The sequence below is a fragment of the Ixodes scapularis genome, unplaced genomic scaffold (genome assembly GCF_016920785.2).
Source record: "Ixodes scapularis isolate PalLabHiFi unplaced genomic scaffold, ASM1692078v2 PGA_scaffold4__175_contigs__length_147842914, whole genome shotgun sequence".
Classification (NCBI taxonomy): domain Eukaryota; kingdom Metazoa; phylum Arthropoda; class Arachnida; order Ixodida; family Ixodidae; genus Ixodes; species Ixodes scapularis.
In genome coordinates, this window is record NW_024609879.1 from 59,625,995 (window position 1) to 59,648,173 (window position 22,179).

General features: G+C 44.8%; 1 protein-coding gene across 1 annotated transcript in view; it reads right to left on the reverse strand.

Annotated features, from left to right (window-relative positions):
- Window positions 1-334: 334 nt before the first annotated feature.
- The window catches only part of LOC120840962 (carnitine O-acetyltransferase-like), a 32,028-nt gene continuing 10,183 nt past the window's right edge, over window positions 335-22,179 (reverse strand). Inside the window, exons 2-5 of the mRNA XM_040211795.1 lie at window positions 17,546-17,718; window positions 12,521-12,621; window positions 943-1,065; window positions 335-461 (exon numbers count right to left, since the gene is read on the reverse strand). Of these exons, the coding sequence (XP_040067729.1) occupies window positions 335-461; window positions 943-1,065; window positions 12,521-12,621; window positions 17,546-17,718 (524 nt within the window). The remainder of the gene's footprint in view (window positions 462-942; window positions 1,066-12,520; window positions 12,622-17,545; window positions 17,719-22,179) is intronic.

The following is a 22,179-nucleotide window of genomic DNA, read 5'->3' on the forward strand; positions in this document are numbered from 1 at the left end:
ACCTTCGGAGTTTCACTCTGTCTTCAGAATTTATTTACTTAGCAGTGTCTCCCCCATGCGCGCATTAGTTTACGTGTAACAAAGCAGAATATTTCTGGGGAGGCTGCCGAAAAGAAGTGGTATCGCATTTTAAAAGCTCGAGTTGACGTCGCATTCACTGCGCGTGATTGGCTTAGCCGTTGATAGCAGAAGCACAAATAGGACAAGCGCCATCACCATGCACTTTTGAAGCTGCTTGATTCCATCGATACGATCATGGCATTGGCTGCGACCGGCCGTACCGCTACTCTAATATTTCCATCAAAAGGTTATTTTGTGCGCAAGTGATGTCTTCTTACCTGTAGGCCGCCAGTTGCATAGCCATCTGCACGTAGCCGTCTGGACTCATGTTGCACGACTGGACGAACAATTTTCCATAGCTCGGAAATTGATACATGAGCCGCTCGGTATCGTCGGAATGGCTGCAGTGTTTGAGACATCACGCTGGATCATATCGCCCAAAATTGATCATTCGACATTTGTTATTTGCTTTTTTCTTTTAAGATACACTTTCCAAGAACGACTACTATAAAAGATTCGGACTTTGTTCTCCTATAAGGTGAACAAAATATGAAAACGTAAAAACAGAAACCAAATAAAAATTGAGAAATAAAATTAGCAAGAAAACACTACGCGATATAACTAGAACTCCGACCAACTCGTTAACTACAATGTGTCGGAATAAACTCGCTGAGAAAAAAATTATTCAGTGACTCCACACCCGACCCAGCCTGCTTGTGAATGTTTCGATTGGAAAATTCAATTTCTGTGAATAGTAAGGCCCTCGTATATTAGGAAGATACATGCATTGGAAGATTTTTAGAATTTTATGAGATATCAAAGCTCGCGTTAGTTCCCCCAACCTACTCCAATTGTGAGAATGGAGTTAAAATATATACTGACCTCACGTAAAAAGCTCTCGCTTTTTCTATGTCGATTAAGGTATCGGGTCCCAAAACAAATTCCACCTTCTGTGGTACAACTTCCGCGTTGTCTTCTGATGCTTCGAAGCTTCCTGTTCTTGAGCTGTGGTATTCACCATGTATGTTAAAGTAAACGATTATCAAGTTTATCTGCCCTTTTGAATTATTCTAATACCTTTGCATAGCAAAAGAACAAAAAGAGAAGTCGATTTATTGGATTGTAATGTCTATTTTTTTTAATTTTTATGATTTCTAACGTTACACAGAGGCGTAAATAGGTTGTATCCTCAAGTCTTGTCGAAGTGCTAGAATGCCTACATAATAAAATAAAAATAGTTATTTAGATTTCTACCAACTTCTCGGACTCTAAACTCGTAGAGCACAACTTTGGGGCCGATGTTCACATAGCGCATTGATTGAACTATCACGACGATGACTTGGCCCTTCTGTCGCCAGCGTCTAGCCGGCGCGCTCAGCGAATGTTTGTCCACAACTTTGTGTTTAACGAGTTTAGGGACCCTGATAGGTTCATTCCTTACCAAGCTAAAATATATTAAAAAAAATAAATGATATGAAAACCAATCACCCTAAGCTCTCCGCTTATGCGATTGTAATGATAGAACCAACGCCACTGCCCACTTGACGTTTCCTAGATTTCACTAAATTATTGAGTGCGTACGTTATGGTTTGCAAAAAATAGTGCGCCGTCGCTTAGCTTTTCTTTTTTTTATTTCATAGTTTTAATTTATCAGAGAACAAGTTCATCTAGATGCAGCAAAACGTTAAACAAAATGAGAAAATGTGCCTGTCCCTTTGGTGTCTTCAAGAGGGACTCCATGCATACCAATTATAAAGGTTTTGTTTCTACGTGTTACAATATTGTTTTAGTAAAGGCGCGAAAAGCACTCGAATTATGTCTGTTCAGGTAATTTACACGGCGAATTGGGGACGTATAATAGGGATTTAAGTGGAGAAATAAGTCGGAAAATTGGCTAAACCTTGTTCAATACCGTTTTCGTTAGTAAAAGTAATGACTTGGTTCAATGAAACCCCTTTTTGGCGGGCCAGTTGATTCGTGTCGAGATTAAAGTAATAAACTGCGCAAACCACGAGGACGGAGGCAGAAACAAGTACGGCACAGGAAACGTGGTTGAAAAAATCAAAATAACTATGTATTTTTCCAGTGAATTCTGATAGTATCATTCCTCGCCAAGCCAATGTCCTATTACATACTCGTTAAGCGTCATTGGAAACATGTAAATTAGTATATTTTAGAAAGATTTGGAACGCGGGGGAACGTTGTGGCGCGCTAAAGTTACCTATCCTGCAACAGGATCAATGCTGACGGTGCGAAAAGAAGGATGATATCACTCCCACGCACGTATCATTAGCCTTATCACCGCATCCCCAGCCTTGAGCCTGGTGTACGAGTGCTAACTTCAGCGCTCCTCCCGTTATCCACGAGCTCCGATTCTAAATACTTAGCGATTCAATGGTTTTCAATAACCCTCAGCACGTTTTCTATTGATACCATATGTTTACTTTAGTACTAATGCCCATTTGCCAAATTTCAGCCATCTCTTTTACTTATACTGACTACTAAAAATTAACACCTTTTGTTATGTCCCCCTGGCAGCTTAACTCATGCTCGGAGTGTAATTGTCAGGGCTATTTTAAAATAATCTTTTGAAGAGTAAAACAAAAACTCTGTGCGTGCTGTTATTCTCTTTTCGCCTTCTCGCTCCAACGACTTTGGACTAAGAGATGGCAATTAGAAAGACGGAGCTGTCTCTAGAAAGGCTAGGCTTAAGAAAATATAGAATACAAAATACCCGCACTCCTCCGACATGAAAACAGCGAAAAGTCCAAAGAACGAAAAACGGTACCAGAAAGTCACGATATTACATTAATACCCAGGCAGCGCGTCAGGGAAATGACTAGCTTGACCCAAGTTTGGCGACTCGTGGGGCCTTTTCTCGGCCTAATGAGATTTTGCTTTAAGGCGTTATTTAGAGCCAATGTGATTTCATTTGACTTTTAAATAGCTTTTCTCTGGCTCGCCACATAATCGTCGAAATGCCTTATATGAGTAAAAAATGCCGCGTGTCAACTAAACAACCAGCAATGAAGCCTAACTTTGGCACTCTTTGGCAATATAGGTCCAAAGTTGCCCGGTGAAAACCGCTCCAGGACTGAGGCTCCTGCAGACCTTTCCATGGGAACTGAAGCCCAAAAAAGCCAGGCTTGCGAGTCTTGTGAAACACAAATATTCTTTGAATGATGACGTGGCGAAAAGGGTGGCAGAAAGAACGACGTAAAGTTTCCTCCCCAGGAAAATTCGAAGGCGCACTCAACTTTGCCACGCTTTACCTTGGAGGGACGAAGCATCTTCCGTGGTTCCTAGGCGCCGAACAAGAGAACCAAAGAGCGTGGAGGAGAAGACGCGGGGGCGAGCAAGATTAGTGAGCGTTCACACCACTCGCTTTTGGCTCTGTAGCACCCGCAACACCGAGGCCTCCGACGCCGACAGCAATCCAACAACTTTATATCCCTATTTTTTCTGGCGCTTTAGAGGCTTTCATAACAAATTTGCGTAAAAAGGTGTGATTTCAAGGACAAAAGCGACCGTTTTCATTGTATATCTTCTTTGCTAAACTGAATGACGTTACTGGAAGATCGCAGTGCACCCCAATGATGATATTTAAATGTCGCTCATTGATTGGCCCCGAGCATTGCATGTGCACTCAATTTGGACTCATGATAATCGCTAGCTCAAGAAGCTTTCAGGTGTTAGCCCGTGTCCAGTTGGTACAATGATGACAATAGTCAAACCATAACAATCTCTGGAGCTCAGCGCGTACCCCGTGCTTCGCCACCCCCGGCTCGTGGCTATGATCAAAATTGGCGGCATATAATCGGCTCCAGATCACGTAGCCGCTTGTTCTGGCTGCGAGTTGAAGGGGTGAACGCTGCTTATTTTCTTTTATTTTTTCTGCGACTTCTGTTGCGTGGGGTGAAAAACAAACGCGTGTTCTATAGGTCATTAACGACAGGGATCCGTTTTAAGCGGTATTTACGCCCAAGTTCAAAAATTATTGCATCGCCCCTTTAAAGAATCGAAGAACTAGCGCTCGCCGATGAAGACGGGCAGAGCCTAGATCGCGAGCTGGAGCGACAATTCTTCACGGACGTTCGTTCCGAGCCCCTTGATTGTGCCCGTAAAAAAGGGGTATTAGACATATGTCGTTTCTTTGCATTCGTTTTTTTTTTTCTTTTTGTGGTGGCATCCTAAACAGCGTAACACTCCCAGACGCGAAGCAAAACTTGTGTCTGAATGTCGGCTGCACTTTCACATCAGATCCAACTAATGGCAACCGGAAATACCGAAGCGCCACCACGCGGGATATGTTTGATGAAAGATTCATTTCGTTTTCGAGTCGGTCGCCTTGTTGGCGCAGATATAGTATATGTTTCACAGACTACAGGAGCAGCATTCAGGTCACCAGGTCATTTCTGGTGGACTAAGGCGCAAAAATGTCGTTACAGTTCAATCACCACACATATTGACAAAATGTCGTCTGATACCCAATAAGGTGCTGCAACGGCCATATAAACGCGTAAAAAATCAAATCGCGTCTGTTCCGGCCGTTCCTTCCAAATCCTGATGATTAAAATCGCGTGTGTCCTCCGCACAATGAGAAATCCAAATTAGCCTAACACGAACACGCCCACAATTAGCGAAGGCCTGCAGAAAGCTCACCAAAAAATAATAAAAAATAACGAACTATTTTCCTTAACAAGCAAGGGCCCGCGGACGTGCTTGTCAGTCGCCACCTTGGCTGGAAGACTGCCTGTTCTACAGAGCCGGAGCGCTCAGAGTATTTCCAGCTCCACGGTCATGGCGGTTGCGGATGTCGCCCGCCTCCGAAGTCCGAGCGCCGAACGAAACTCGTCGCAAGTCAACCTACAACTATCATATACAACGGCCTTCGACAACCACTGCTGTGGCCGGAAGTTGTCGTCGTGGTGTTCGAAGACGTCACAGTAATCTCTGCAGTGTCGTTGACGGTGGTTGTAGATAGGTTCGATCGCAGCGTGTTATGCCGCCATGTTGACAAACCTTACCTTCACCTCAGACTGAAGTGAAGGTTTTCCGCTCAAACTACGTCGTTTGCTAAGTTCTGACACTTCACTTTGACGCCAGCGGCAGCTTTGACAAAAAAAAAGATTATAGCGAGTTTTACTTTATTGTTTTTTCGACACAAACAGTGACGTGATTTCTAACGTCGACAGCTCGACTATAGACAATCTACAAAGCATTGCCTCTGGCATGGCACAGGGATGTAGTAACGACCGACCGCCACGTCATCAGCGCAGCCGTTCAATCGGAACGCTTTCCACGCGCGCTCCACGTGAGCTGCAGGTAAGCTTACACCAACTTTGGCACTTCCTACTAATTTTGACAATCTCAATGAAATTGAAAAGATCTAATGATTTGTTTCTCGCTTGGCGCAACGTCGGTGTCGTGAGAGTCCAGTCAGCGCGTTTCGCAAACTTAGGCCTCAACTTTGTGCTCGGGTGACAACTGAACTCTGCTGCTTATTCTGACACTGGTGTTACAATTAATAAACAAAACGGTCCGACTCTAATCAAATATTACTGTTAGGTTGTAAAGTAACTATTTGGGCTTGGACGGCCCTAAATAACCAGACAAACACAAACTTTTGACCAAATACCTGCGCCGCGGAAGAGGCTCAGGAAGTGCATCCAAAGCTGGCTAAGTTTCTGCTGCATTTTCGGTCTCATGACTTTGCGGCTTAGAAATTTGTTTCTGCCGCCGCGTTACTCAGTCGTATAGGAAAGCAATGCGGGTTAGGATTCAATACTTGTTTGTTTTTTTTACATGTGAGAGAGCAGTTGAAAGCAAGAGCACACACAAACGCAGGTGCGCAAAGCAAAGCACGTGGTCTCTGTATCTTTCCTGGTCTTTATTGGTTTAGAGGGGTGTAATATACGCACTGAAACACGACGAGCGCCGCGAAGCTCCCTTTCTAGTAGTGCTTCATTCGCTTTTTCTCATTGCACCGATTCCGTCCTTAATTAAGATAATACGGATTGTGGTAACATCTGTTTAGAAAATTAAGACGCTCATGATGAAACTACTCAGTTATTTCATCTACTGATAAATTTAAGTGAGCGTTTTATTTTTTTTTTGTTTTTTTCGCGCTGAAATAAAATTAGTTCCCGCGTAATAATTCACGCCACAAAACTTACACGAATGTAAAAAAAGAACAAAAAAAAAAACAATGGACATTTCAAGATTTTCACGAGCGTCTTGGAACAGATGTAACAGTAAGAAAGCACAAAACAAGCAGGAGGACAAAAACAGACATGTACATGCTTTCAGTTTACAACATATATTTTACGCTAGCGAACTCTTCATCAACAACCGTCGGAGTCTGCTGGCGTCAAATATTTCTTGTTGTAATCTGAAAGCTTGTACATGCCTGTTTTCGTCCTTCTGCTCGTTTTCTCCTTTCTCACTGTTACAATGTACATTTCTTTAAAGTTTCTGTATCTGGGAAAAGTGGCGCATTCTCTTCCCTTTTCCCTTCAAAAAACCCTCCTCAGCCCATCTCTAACTACCGTTTTGCGACGGAGGCGCCCTCTGGAATTTCCAAAACGACTCAATGTCTCGGTCAGCTGGCACGTGCGAGTTGCCGATCGTGTGAACTTTTCTTGTCATATAAGTGCGGTGATGACCTCAGTTAGAGCCCGCATTGGTATCCGACCGTCCTGAAGAAGTTCTAGATCTGCTCGTCCAACCGTGGATCCCGAAAGTTCTGTGGATAATCAAAAAAGTCAAATTTGGGGGTTTTACGTGCCAACCCTACGACGGGCATCTGGCACGCCCCAGCGGAGGACTGAGGATTAATTTCGACCACCTGAGGATCTTTTGACGTGCAACGGAAAGCTCGGTTACACGGCGCCTTCTCCGCAATAAGCCTCCGTCATATTGCGGGCACCTCGGTCGGGATTTGAACCCGCCACCTGGGGATCGGTAGGCCAGCGCTCTCGCCTCGGAGCCACCGAGGCGGCTCTGTGGATAATCATCCCTACAGAATTGCATTAGGAGTTGCATTAGGTCAGTGTCTCGCCGGTGTTTGGCCTCAAAGCTGGAGCGATCAAGCTGCCAATCCAGTGAACCTTTCTCGTCTGAAAAGTGGGGAAATGACCTCATCTAGAGCCCGCACTCGTATCGGACCGTCCTAAAGCCGCTCTAGTTCTCTCCGTCCAACCGTGGATCCCGAAACTGCTCTGGATAATCGTCCCGACCGAGTTGCATTAGGTCACCGTCTCGTGAGTGTTTGGCTTCACGAGAATCGCAAGTCACCTTTAATCATCATAGGCAACCGCCCAATTGCAATTTCCTTTCCACGATTTCAAATTATTGATTACTTTTTAAAACATGTCCTTGGCGAGCTTTCGGGAGGTGGGCTACGGGCGCTAAAAACAATTTGGCGGCCTAGAAAGCAAGATACTATTTTCTTTCTAATCGGGGAAGCCTTGATGTAGTTGACGCTAAGCTATCATTATTAAGCTGACTGTAGTACAATAGTAATGATAAAAATCGCTACGAGTTTCTATGCGCGTATTCTGTGCATGCTGTAAAAATTCGCGACACCACGGGCCTTTCGCTAAGGGACTACGCGCATTAAATACTATTTTCGTTATTTTATTTGATAAAACCGTTTTTAGAAATGAAACCTCCGTTTTCCTTTAGTTTTGTAACCTTGTAATTTTATCGGAGTGTCTATCATTTTCGTTATTCCTTGATACAAAAATAATCCAGGTGTAACTACAATTTACGCTGCTTTTAGACCCCTGTGCCAGCGTTGTAGGGCTGGAAAACTGGTGCGAACTTCAAAACCAGCGCTCGGCTTCAACACCTAATCAAGTCAAGCAATTGCTTATTATTTCAACAAAAGGGAATGAGGCAAAAATGATTCAAATCTTATCCAGAGAAGAATGCAAAACAAGCGAATGCGAGATCAAAATCTCTATGAAACCACACAAGCCCAGATTACGTTAAAGGGAACGAAATAAAAGTCACAATTTTATTTATTTCACAAAACGGCCAGCCAAGCAAAAGTCCACGGTAGGGGTATTCACTATAAGTAGAACATATGCTGAGTACAAAACAAAACAGATCACAGAATTAAGAAGAAATAAAGTGACACGGAGACACACCACACACCATCAAAATGCCTTCTTAACACTTCACAAATGTGCAGGTAGTTTTACTGACAGGTGTAGTCACTTTTACATATCGTAAAATACTTCTAAAGCCCTTGCAATTCCTAATGCTGTTACTGATTCGGCACGCCTGCATGCAATAAATTGTACAAACCAGATAGGGTTAAACATCGAGCCCCTTGAGGAGACGGGTCTGCACTCTGCAGGTATCCGACATCAGAGGCATACTCAAAATAAGGATGCACGAGTGGATTATAGGCAGGAGGTCTGACTCACATTGTATGCTAAAGAATCCATCAGCTTGTGAATTATGTCTAACACGAACTTGAAGTCCTGAAGATGCCAATGAAATGTGCGTTCTACAGGCAATAACTACCCCGATTCCTTTAGTACCACATTGAAACCATGGGAAACACAAGAAAGATCAATCTTAAAAACTTTCTCGAGGATGCCTTTAGTCCATGCAGTCCCCTTCATAGTGAACATTTCGAGACAATTTACTTGCTCTGCAAAGAGAAAGCGCCTAAGTTCAAATTTTGAATTGTTCTCTTCCCGCTGCAACTGATACTCCTGACGTTGCGTCAATATCAGTTTTATCTGCATTGAATACAGTTGTATTTGTAGCTCTTTGTTATTCATCAGTACACCAGAAAGACTGGCCTTCTGATGATACTGCCTTATGTCAAGTGTAAACTGCGTGTCTGAAAAAGAAACAATTTTAATATTAAGTCAAGTTTGGGGGGTTTACGTGCCAAACCAACGACGGGCATCAGGCACGCCCCAGCGGAGGACTGAGGATTAATTTGGACCACCTGGGGATCTTTTGACGTGCAACCGAAAGCTCGGTTACACGGCGCCTCCTCCGCAATAAGCCTCCGTCAGATTGCGGGCGCCTCGGCCGGGATTCGAACCCGCCACATGGGGATCCGTAGGCCAGCGCTCTTCCCTCGTAAGCACCGAGGCAGCTGATACTATAAAGTCTTGTTAAGTGGCCAACGGTGAGACAATAAGATCGGATGTAAGTAACAGTGTGTAACTGTCTGCACTCTATCAAGAAATATCCAGCAGTCGAAAATAAAAACTCATCGGCTGTTGCTGCGGCAATCCGTCCAGGACATGCTGAACAAGCAAGGACCTGTAGGGCGCTGCCCAGACCTTGCTCGGGCAGCCATGGGACGGCACACACTTCTAGATTGAATAAACGGAACAGAGACGACAGTTGTTGCAGGTGTGCCTCGGTCGACCTGGAAACAGTATCATTGTGCTAAACTCACCAGCAGCTCGGGGGGTTGCCGAACCAGGTTGCTCTGCGGAAGCTGGGAATGTTAGGTTCTGTACAGCACCGCTTAGAGCTCGCTGAAGGAGGGGGGGGGAGGGGGGGGGGGCGGGCCCCAGGAGGACACACTCGCCTAGAATCGACAAAAACGACCCTAGTGGTAGGTGAGCCTCAGTGGACCTGGAGAGGTTATCGGACTGCCAAACACACCAACAGCTGCGGTCACTGCGGCATATTGCCCCCATAGAAAAGCTCCGCTTGGATCTTGCTGGGGGCCCTAGGGGGGACACACACTCCGAGAATGGACAAAGATGGCACTAGTGGTAGATGTGCCAAGGTCGACCACGGAACAGTATCGGACAGCCAAACTAAAGAGCAGCGGCGGTTGCTGCAGCAGTCTGTCCGGGGGATGTTTCAGTACTGTATGCATTGCCTTGTAGTGTACTATTTAGGTTTTGCTGGGGGTGCCTTGGAGACTTTAGGGAGCCAACCAAAACAAACAAATGGAACTGCATTTTGTAGATAAGGCATACAAAAGCATCAATTTGTGCATCAAATTTGTATTGTAAAACTTATGCAACATGTCTTACTGAAGAAAAAATCTATGGTTTGGGGGAGATTGTACAGATCATTTACATTTCCAGTTCTCTTGCAGTGGTGATTTACTCTCCGGGTTGAAGGTAACCAAAAAAATGAAAGCCGTTTAGAACTCCCTGTGACATCGAATTAGAGCGCAGCTCTTGAGGAGGAGGGGGCAAGGCCAGAAAGGTCACGCGACCGCCCCTGAGGTCACGTGACCGCCCCTGAGGTCACGTGACCGCCCCTGAGGTCACGTGACCCCCAAGGTCACATGACCCCCTCCCCAAAATCACGGGGGGTCACCTGGCCTCGGGGGAAGGGGTCACACGTGACCCCCAGAGAAATTTTTCCGCTAGATTTAGCGGGGAAATTTTTCCGCTAAAGTTAGCGGGAAAATGTTTCCGCTAGATTTAGCGGCAGCTAGATTTAGCAGGGAAATATTTCCACTAGATTTAGCGGGAAAATATTTCCGCTAGATTTAGCCGAGACATTTTTCCACCAGATTTAGCGGGGAAATATTTCCGCTAGATTTAGCGGAGAAATTTTTCCGCCCGATTTAGCGGGAAATTGTTCCCGTTACAGTTAGCGGTAAATGTTTCCGCTAGATTTAGCGGGGAAATTTTTCCGCTAGATTTAGCGGGGAAATTTTTCCGCTGGATTTAACGGGGAAAATTTTCCGCTAAATTTAGCGGGGACATTTTTCCGCTAGATTTAGCGGGAAAATTTTGGCGCTAATTTTAGCGGGGACATTTTTTCCGCTAGATTTAGCGGGGAACTTTTTTCCGCGAGATTTAGCGGGGAAATTTTTCTGCTAGATTTAGCGGGAAAATTTACCCATAATGCACCGCGCGGTTACGCCGACGGCGACGGCGACGCCGACGCCACTCAAGCCGGAAATGGGCGCCGAAGAGCTGGGCTCTAAAAGAAATGTTTGGGAGAGCATCTTTCCTCAATTTATTGCTCTCCTTTGTTTTGCATCATTAGTGTTTTGAATTGGTCGATAATGAAGTTGTCCTGTAATAGATTGACGATGTCGGATTTTAGACGAGAGCACATTATGTAACGCCACCTCAAACGCTCGTTTCTGCAGATCCTAGGTTAGCCTGACAAAGACCTGCACGTGAAGTTTCCGCTGTCAAAGCTGCTGGCGCGAGTGTAGGGTTGATCTCGAATGTTTCATTTGCTTGCATTTTTCGTTTCAATAAGACTGCGAGCGAAGGAGACCCTATTGACGCTACAAGAGTGAACTCACTTTGAGCAGGCTAAGCACATGCGCTCGTCCAGTAAAAGCGTCGTCAGAGAAAGCGCACTTCTGCTTGTCGCACTGGATGCGCTCGCACTTATATTGAAACGGAGTATAGATACATCTAAATGCTCGGGTACGCAGCCGCGGCAGAGTTGCAACCTATCTGTGCGAAACAAAGTATGGTACGCGAGCACGTACGCAACAGTTGACGAGAGCGCGTACTCCGCACGCACCCGTAATAGAGAGCGACACCAATGCAACAAGCACAAACAGGAGCAGGCCGTTTTCAACGACCTAAGGCCCCGACGCACATTTGCGTTTGAGAGCGTTTCACTGCGTTGCGACTTCGAGAACGCAGGACATCCATACTTCTTCTGTCGCATGCCAAGCAATTCCCTTGAATTGGATTCCACGCTTCATACGAACCAGAGATGTGCCGGTGACTCCCTTTCGTGTCTTGACGCAACGCAGTTAAACGCTCTCAAACGCAACTGCGCGTTGGGCGCCTTTACTTCCACGGCACGGGCGTCCGTGCATGCCAAGTTGGCAATGTTGTGCTCGCTATTACATTGCTCCCGTTTAGATGTGGAATGGAGTGCATAACTCGCTCTAAACAGCTGTCATTTGCATGCTGGTGAGCTTAATACAGAGCACTCACCTCGCATAACCTTGCGGCTGCCGTCGGGATACAATATTTTCGACCGATTCGGTGAAGCTAGATCTTCCTCCGAGGCTCACTTTCTGCTCCAGGGGAACACTGAAAAGCTTTCTGAAGACTTTTCCACAGGCGCAGCAGCCCGTCAGCTGCGGTGTAGCAACATCAGAAATATCATGGGAAATTCATGGTGACCGGAAGTCCAAAACCAAAAGACAGATGTCACGTGACGACTGGCCAATAGTGTGCGCGGCGGCTGGTTCGAAAAATGGCGCCACTTTTCCCAGAATAGAAGGGCTTTTCACTTCTACATATAAGTACGACACCAAGCGGCCAAATCTCCCAGCACGATTGGCGCCCGGAAGGGGACTTTCACTACCTTTCCGCCATCCTCCGCGAATCATGCGAGTCGCGGAGGTAGGGCACCTTCCGTTTCCGAAGCCGAACGTTGTTTCGAGCTTTCGCCGCTGCTGGATGCAGGACTGCGCATGTGCCGATTACTCCTGACATACGGTTCATCGATTTCAACTGAAAGCAATACTCACGCATAATTGTAGCAGTGTTTCGTGACTCCTGCCATCACGGTGCCGTCGCAATCTGTGTGATCTAACAGAAGGGCGGACCCTCCGTCTTGCCCCACGACAATCTGAAACAAACAGTGAGTGGTGTTCGTCGAGCTACGGACACTGGAATGTGTTTTCCATTGGCGCGTTTTGCGTCCTATCTCGTCCTTGCATCAAAAAGTGGTCCCCAGGTGGCAACAAATGACGGCACATAAGCCTGCGTGATATGCCGTATGGCGTCACAACCCAGGTAGTTCATTTAGAACCCCTGGCAAAAAAGTGCATGTGAACGCGATGATCGCTGTTGTGGCGGCGTATCTACCCCTGGCTCCGTCGTACGTATGAGCGCCAAGAGGCGTCATGCGGAGGCGAGTTTTTCGTCTGCTTAGCGAGCCCTCGCGGTGGCTCCGTCTGCTTGCTACTACCGAAGACCACTGAATGGAGTAAATACCGTCTGGAAACAAAGGGGCGAAGAGAACCCAGGATCAGAAACAGTGGCCATTCAGAAATGAAGGTGAGTCGGATCGAGTGTTCGACACGGGGGCGTATGTATGGACCCCGTGCGGAAGGGAGGTACTAGTTCGGGTACGTACAGAAAGATTAGATTGGGTTGGATTGGATTGTTATGGCTAAGGCGCGACGATTTCGTCAGTCTTGTTTGCGCGCCGTTCAACATCTTCGAACAGTTGACACGCTTACGAAATATGGACAGAACGTTTATGGAACTAAATACCATGTACCTTTATTTCTCCAATATAAAATAGCGCGCTATCATAAGAGAGAACCATATGCGTTAGATAAGTCCTCTTCGTAGTCTGCTTATCCGTATTTTTGTCGCGCACTTCTGCGCAATGCCCATGCAAGCTTTCCTAAAGCAATGCTCCACCCGCCAGCCTTCAGGCCCTAGTCCATCGTAGGGTGAGACGGAGTATAATAAGCTGTTGCTATTATGCAGCAAAATCAACAATCCCCGGATGTTAAGCAGAACATTGGTACAAGAAACACCGTAACAGGCTCACAGAATGCACCACGAGAGTCGCGTTGCCGCGAGCGTAGCTAGCCAAATCGACTGCGCACTTGGCTCCTACGGAAATGGGCCGAGGTTCGGTGCCTTGTAGCGGACGCGTTGTTTTCGTAAATGTTGCGTTCTGGTAAATTTACGAACCATGTTGCTCGTTCGAGGTACGAATGCTCTACGTTCCGAACCTTCTACGCCGATTGATAGCAAAGCCCACGCGTCTACAAAAGGGGCTGGGCGCGGCGAGCATGAGTTATTTTCACCCCATCGCTCGATCCTGATGTATCGATGGTATCGACGCCTGCGACCCTAGCTTTCCGTTTTGTTTTAAACACAAGTTCGCCCCATTAAACGTTTAGTTTCTCCAGTTATTCGTCACCTCATCATTTGTCATTCATGAGTGTATATGAAATTCCTATGTCACGCGAAAGGTCGCACATTGGCCGGAGACGCAGATGATTTAATGATTGCAGAAACCAATATGCAGATGCAATACTCCGCCAGGACACCTTCCTACGCATTGCAGCCAGTTTACGTTTACACCGCCATTTGGTGACACGTGAATTTTGGGTAGGTCTCCCGATCAGATATCTAGGGAGCTACACGAGTCCTTCGAAATAAGGAAAAAGGCATGGACTGTATTTGCGACAGATGTGCGTCATTATCGGCGAAAAGGCAGACTTTGTTCTTGCGAAACGGGCTGCGCCGGATTTAGTAGGGGCTATGCATTTTCACACGAGTATTTGCAAGATGGGCTTTCAATCAATGTTAGTTCTGCGCACGCCCTTTTTTTGACCACGTTTTTATTCTATTTTTGTGGTTTCGGCGATTTGATCGTGGTCATAAACTACTTTAAAGTGGATTTTGTATTTTAAAAGATGTCTTTGTATTGGTGAGTGCGAAGCTGTGGTAAGTAATATGTTGCCCATTTAAGAAGGTGTTAACAACTTCATTTTAAAAGATTTGTTTCATAAAACTAGTTTTTTTATTAATTTTACGTGACATTTTACAACTCCTTCTATAATTGACCTAGCGTTCATGCATTTACTGACCATTTCTGATACTCTCCTAATGTTACATTTCCTTAATTGCTTACTGACCCGTGTGGAAGTGTTTTTTTTTTTTTTTCGATTGATACCTTTTTAGTGTGGTCATAGAACTAAACAACGACCTTACCCCCAAGTGCTGTTAAAAAGAAATTGCCGTTCAACACCGATTGACGGTCGAAAAAAGTATTACGTCTGTATTAGGCGCCCATGAATATTTCCGAGCATTACAGTACAGTCGTGGCCTAGTCTAGCGCTTTAACGATGGAAGGAGATATATCTGTATGAACGGCGCCGACTCGCCGAGGGGCAAGTGTGTCGAAAATCGGCTCTCATTTCTGAAAGAAAACAAACACCTCGAAAGGGCAACGAATGAACCCATGCAAAAATGGTCTATGGTCGTCTCTGGAAAATCATATGGCAGGCTATCACCTCTTATGGCCCTCTATGATCGGCTTTAGAAATCCACAAGTGCAGCTACAGCCAGCTATAGAAAAATCTAAGGCCTTCTGTTAAAGACTGGGAACCAATACATTTTCTTTACCCGCCTATAAAAAATGTTATTGCCACAAGTCTAAAGACTGGGAAACAATAAATGTTCGTTACCCGCCTACAGAAAATTCTATGGCCCCAATCTAAAGACTGCGAACCAATAAGCTTTCTTTACACGCCTATAGAAAATCACTACCGGCACTTACTTTTTTAGGAAAAACGCTCCAGGTTAGAAAATTAAAGCAATACTACATTTCTGTAATACCGGTGACAAAGCATGACCCAATATATGTTCTCTGCTGTTGCAACGAATCGCGAACACCAGTAATATTGTTTGTTTCAAAAATATATTGAAGACTTGTGCAACAATTGAAATTGATTATCGCCCCCCCCCCCCAAAAGTGAAAATCGATTACACTGGCACTGAACACTTCAATCAAGAAATAGTTTGATTGCCATCTTCAGCACCATTGTACTGCGTTTCATCACTGCATTGTCAACATGATTCATCGAACTTATTAAAAGTATAATTATTAAATTTTAGTTTATTAGCCTAATAATCGAGATTTGCTTTTTTTCAGGGCGCTGAATTAAGAGGTGGGGGTTATTCCAAGAGACCATTCAAAAAATGTATGAAGTACGAGCAAACTTTCATCCGCCTCTCCGTGTTTATGTGATAAATGATAGCAGTCACCGGCCAAATCGGATTTAAAAATAAGACTGCCATATATAGAGGTAGTGCCAGCTTAGCGTATCTACAGAGGGGTGGGGGTCCGGTGTCAGCTGCGTTGTTGATGTTGTGTGGCGGTTGTCCTACTGGTGTTCTGTGTATTCTGTGTGTTTAGTGATGCTTCTGTATCTACCACGTAGCGTTGAACAGTCAGGAAAACTGAAAATAATATTTTTTTTAAGTGCGCTGGCTAAAGAGATTCAAAGAAGAACCCTTACAGCCTTCTTTAGCAGACCATATGACTGGCTAAAGACACAAAAGGAAAAGCCACAGGCAGCTATAGCATGCTGGCTATAAAGAGCCAGCCATTCGAAAAGCTAAAGATCGCTATGGCTGCGCAGTGATAGGGCTATAGGCGAAGCTAACGAGACCCATAAAGACAACCATAAAAAATGCAAAGACAGCCATTGAAAATACTTTAGCTAATTGGGTCAAAAAGCTAAATCCGACCATACAAAGAATTTTCTATAGCCATAGGACATTTTTCTATGGGAAAGATGTTCGCGGAACCGTTTTTATTCGCTCAGAAGCTTTCAAGGTCGCGCGGTGCACTAACGTGCCTGCACGCCGAGCTCCAACCCGACAGTGCCCAGCCCGGCGACGCGCGGAGCCCCCGGTGAATTTCGACACCATTTATGACCTCGTTTCAACATCTCCCTGTTCTTTCACCGTGGTCTGTATCTACATATTACTACATTTCGTTAAGTCCGACCAGGGCCAACGCTATGATGGGAGGCAGCCAATCAAGCGCTGACAAATGAGCATCGTCCCGTCTTTCGTCGTCTTCGTGAATTGGGTATCACCGGCTAAAACATTCACGCACAAAAAATAAAAAGGTCGTATTTTTCGCCCACAATGTGGGAAAAAAACGAAAGCAATAGCTGTAGCAGGGTCGCGCAATGCGGGTGGAATGGCGCCGTCACTTACCCGAGTACGAAAGCGCGACGATGTTCACTCTCACAGCGGTCGCGGTTGGCGTCGTGGATGACACTGACGACCGCCACGAGCGCTCGCTGATCCGTGAAGTGGGTAAGCGAAGTGAACGTTTCTAAAACAATCAAACTTTACGCGTACCAACTGGATACTGCCGAAGTGGGTTGTCGGATAACTCGAGTAATGTTTGAAAACCAGTCTTTCGTGCAGACGACACGACGATTCTCCCTTCGTCACGCCACTCTCGGCGGAACTCCAGGGTTGCGCGCTTCGTTCTCTCCTTGCGGCGCAGCCGAGGGGAAGCCTCCACTTGCCCCTCCTCACGCGAAGATGGGAGTGAAAAAGCACTTCTCGATTTTTCACGCTCACGGCGACGACAATTCGACAAGGACAAAACCTCTAGAAACTTTCGCCGATAAAGCTATGGCTTAAAAAAAAAAGACAGAAGAAACGCCTGACCGCGCATTTACTAGGGTTGTTCGATTCACCAGCACCACCTGCATCGCTATGGTGCAGGAAAGTGTAGGACAGTGCGCTTTCGCTGAGTTCATTGAGGTACGACCTGAAGTACACCACACCACAATTTCCTGCATCGTTGCGGGAGGTGCAAGGGAATCGAACGATTCTACTGCACGTGATTAGCTTTAATCTGCAAGGCAAACGCACAAGGTACGACGTGCGACATGAGGATGCAACTTTGGATCCGCTGGGTCGGCCTCATCGCTTCGGAGCGTTGGCTGCGGTCGGAAGTAATGTAAACCGGTGTGCACCCACGTACTGCTACTTACCTGGACCGGCTTGTCCCACCAGCGATTGGCGGCATACTCGGCGTTGGCGCCGCCCCTGTATACCTGCCGAGGCCACGCCACCTCGTAGTGCTCCGTGTCTGCCAACCCGCCGTCTAGGCACACCACGACAGCGGCTTTCTTGATCGCTTCGAGAGACGCCGCGTTCTGAGTGTCTGCGTGCCAATTACCAGAAACACGAATGTGCTAAACTGTGCTCGACACTCTGGCTTGCGTTTCGCGATTTCCGGGGTCATTATCCTGTCTTCAAGCAAGTTGTCTACAGCCGTTCTTTTGTCCTGTCAAATAATTCTTTCATAAAAATTCAATAAAAAAAAAAAAAAAAAAAAACATGTAAGGCTGTATTTTGGTGGATCTTTTTTTGACAGCAGAGCTGTTAAGAGCTGGTCAACCTAGGACTGTGGCCTTCCTGAAATGACCTGACAAGAAAGAGCTTTGGACAGCTACCGCCATCTATGAGCGACGACAGTAACCAAACGACCGGTTTGCCGGCTGACTGGTTGCCCTCGTTGCTCATACGTGGTGGCAACCTTTAGTACCTTTTCACTCTGGCTTGCCGACTTGTGGCAGGCCATTACTTCATTGCTACTATAATAGAGCTTCGCTGGTCTTCCTTCACCAAAGCGGAAAGGTTAAAGTTTTTTTGTTTTTTTTTAATTTCTAGTTGAGATACGCGCGACCAAGAGCATCACTGTGCTCGACAATCTCGATTGACCAGACGCTCCCTTAGTCGATCTTAATTGGATGATTTCGGCAAGCATCGACGGAAATAACTGTAATGGAAGACTGTCAACTCAGAGTGTATTGGTGTAAGGATACGATGACTTCAAGGTTCCGCCGTGCTTTTTACAGACTTTATCAAACTTCTAGTTCCCTGCAGGTGATAAGTAACTGACACTACAACTCGCGACGCTTCGGTGTGGTAAATACTGGTCTTGACGTCTTGGCAGTATTGTACAAAACGTCGTTCCCAGGAACAACGTTCCTCCACACTTTACTTTCAGGGTGAACGGAGGAACGCCGCCATTTCATCCTGCGTCGGTGGAGCTGGAACGGAAACCCGTTACGTTTTCAATCGACGGCAGAAAGAACGGAATTTCTTCGTTTTTTTTTTGTTTTCGTCTATATATTCGTTATTTTACCCGAATTTGGAAGACGCCTTTTAGTAGCAACAATTAAAAGGACCGTCATCACATTCAACTCGGTTGTTATTTTCAAAATCGTTCGGAAAGACGAGACCCCTTTTTACTTCGTACAAAATTCCTGCCAGGGGAAGGAAGGAGGAACACCAGTTTCGTGAGGCCTGTTTTTTCTTCTGCCGGTGGTTGACTTGCTTCGGATATTGGGCAACCCAAGACAACGACGCCGCGCCCCTACCTGCTGCTGTAACTCTCTGGTGTCCCGCTGCCTGCACGTTGTTATAAAATCCTGGGTTCCAGACATTTCGGTGTAGTGCGTTCCATTGGCGGTCTCTTTGCGGCAAGGTCGCTTCAGTGTACGAACTTTTCGGTGCGGGAACCAGATTTGGGAAGTAATTCATTACAAGTAACGGATTCCTTCTCATTTTATAATTGCCAGGTTAATTTTGCGGCAAAAATTTGCAACGCAATTTCGTTACAAACATTTCTAACGGTGTATTTTAATTACTCCTGACACTTTCGTTTAAATTATTAGCACAATAAAGACATTAGAGGAATATGACCAGGCTATTTTAACAGGATAAAGACAGCAAGTTCAACAAGAAACAAAACAAACATCGTGAAAAGAATGAAAACTGAAAATAAAACATAATTTACTGTGTAACCGGTCACTGGAACCACTAAAAGAACGTGAGAGGTGTATACGAATAGGTAAAAAACATATATCAAGAAGACAGTGCCGAGGAGGCGTTGTATTCTGGAGGGTGTCTCAAAGAGCGTCCAGGCTCTTTAAATTGACCGTAAAAAATCGGTTTCTTAACCTATCGTCTCACGATATTGTGCAACTTTTCCACAGGTGGTGACGTTTTTCATTGAAATTTGCAAAAATCTATCTTGTAAAAAATAAAAAATTAAAAAAAAAAAAAAATCTTAGCTTCTATGGAAACGCAGCGAAGCCGCCGGTCTTCGAACAATAGCGCGCCCCATTTTTCGAGGACCAGTGGCTTCGCTGCGTTTGCATAGCCGTTAAGACCTCATTTTTTTCTTTTTTTTTTTTTTTAGTTTCGTTTCAGGTAAATTCGTTCTTTCCAAATTTTCGAGAAAAAAATTCACCACCTGTGGCACTGCTCCTTAAATTCGTAGTGCGATAGGGTAGGAAATCGATTCTCGCGTTCGATTTAAAGTGCCTGGCCGCTATTTGAGACACCCTGTAGATCTCCTAGAGGAGATAGATGCTGCTACTGAGCATGCGCACAGCTATCAATGTCGTATGAATTCCAGGAGTCATTTTCTGTCGCCGTAGGCTGGCGGGATGGTGGGCGTGGTTCCAGCCTTTGCTGCTTTTTCAGCTTACTGGTGAGCGGAGTGCACCCGCACTAATCCTCTTCCATTGAATATTTTATTTTTAAAAGGGTTGCAATAATGCGGACGTATGAGAAATGCAAAAAGGTGTTCCAGAACTTTTTTTTTTTTTAATAAAAGTTGTTTGTATTGTTTCGTGCATAAGTGTGCGAGAAAAGTAATTTGAGAGTAATTGGAAACCAAGAGAGTAACATAATCCGTTACTTTTACGCGAAAGTAATTTGTGGCGGTTATTCATTACATTTGAAGCTCGGTAATCTGTAATTGTTATTCATCTCATTTTTCTAGTAGAGGGAAGAATTTTGGCATAGACTATTCTGTTCAGGACATTTCAATGCACGGACGTTTCGATGCACGAACTTCAAAGTGCAAATATGAGTCTCGATTTGCTTTCCCAAATTTTAGAGAACGCGAAGTAAAGTAGCATAAATACAAACTGCGGCTGCATTCGTGAAGCGAGACGAGAGGTCCGATATGTGTCGGCTAGTGAAGCAGCCAACAGTTATCATACTTCTCGTATCGTCATATACTGGGCGTGCATTATTCCATCGCTCTACAGGGCGCCTTGATTTTCCCGAAAAATAAATCATAACTGAAAACATAGCCACGTTCCCCTTCTCTCGCCATTAAGACGTAAATCTACGTAAATACTGGGTATGCGAAACAAAGCGCCCTGATTTTTTTTTTCTTCAGAGGTGCAACCTTAAATGCCAATGGAACCAACTGTATGTTTCTTGCAAGTGTCTTGCGAAGGTTGCAATATTTATAAAGAAGGATAATACTACAGTTTTATGACTGATTACCTCATTTTTAAATGTTGTGTTGACAACTGAATTGTGATTAGGAAAGTTGTAGATTCTTTAGAAGCACCCGAATAAGCTGTTGGCAACATGATACGGTTCACGTGTATTTTGCTTCTGACCGGTCAAAAAGCCCGTGAAACATAACACAATCCATCGTGATAGCGCCCCCCCCCCCCTCCCCAATCAGGGACTCAATTTCAAGTATCACGGGCTTTCCTTAGAAGTTGAAGCAAAAAGAAGCAAGCAAGAGACTGCACTACGCTTTCCTTCTTTCGCAAGCAAAACCTGTCATATTTTATACGCTGTGTTTTTCAGCAAAAGCTTCACAAAAATTAAAATCAATAGGGTCGTTGAAATAAAAAAGAATAGCTATCTTTGAAAACCAACTTCCAGTGAGGGTGTCGCCAGGAATTACAAAATATACACGAATCGCTATCTAATCCAATAAAATTTGTGTATTAACTTTCTAATTTCCGACTCGTAGGTTCATGTTGTTTAAAACTTGAAAGGCTACCACTATTGAAGGCTAAAGCAATTCATAGAATGTAAAAAGAAGCAATCGGATTGGAAATACTGGCCGCCAAGTTTTACGCTGCAATGGCGATACTACGAAAGTTTCGAACGTTGAAATAACATTTTGAAAATTAGACCAATATAAAGTGCAAAGTTCGTCAAGAAATCTCCAAACGCGGTAGCATCTTTTTACTTTCCGTAAATTGTTTAGCCTTCCATGTCGGTAGCCTTCAAAAGTGGAATTGCAACATGCACCAAAAATCGCCCATGAGAACGTTACTTAAAAAAATTTCAGTTATATATATATATTGAATGTTTTTTGTATTATTCTTTTTTTTTACTTTATGGCGTTTCTCGCAGATTAAAGTTGGTTTTGAAAAAAAAAATTTGAGCCATTATTTTTTAGGAATTTCTAAATGCTTTCGATGAAACAAATGTATAAACAAAATTGTAATTTTTTTTTTCTACGTCTAGCAAAGTTGGAATGGCCCGAAAAGAGAAGTGGATTCCAGATTATGCACAGTCAATGCTATTTTTGCACGATATATATTAAACATATGATCTGAAGTAAAAAAAAAAATCCGAGGGCACCGATGGACTTCTTATGAATTCTGAATGCGAAAGCATTCAAAACGTACAACCCTGTACGTTTTAAATAATCATGCCTTACCAACACGCCCAAGCTTCCATTCTGGGCGAAAGCATTCCTCCCGCGACGTATTGCTACCGCCTGGCGTTGTCGAAAATTCTCGTCCTCTTGCCGCCGTAGACGCTTACAATCGCGATCCGCTTGCGCCTC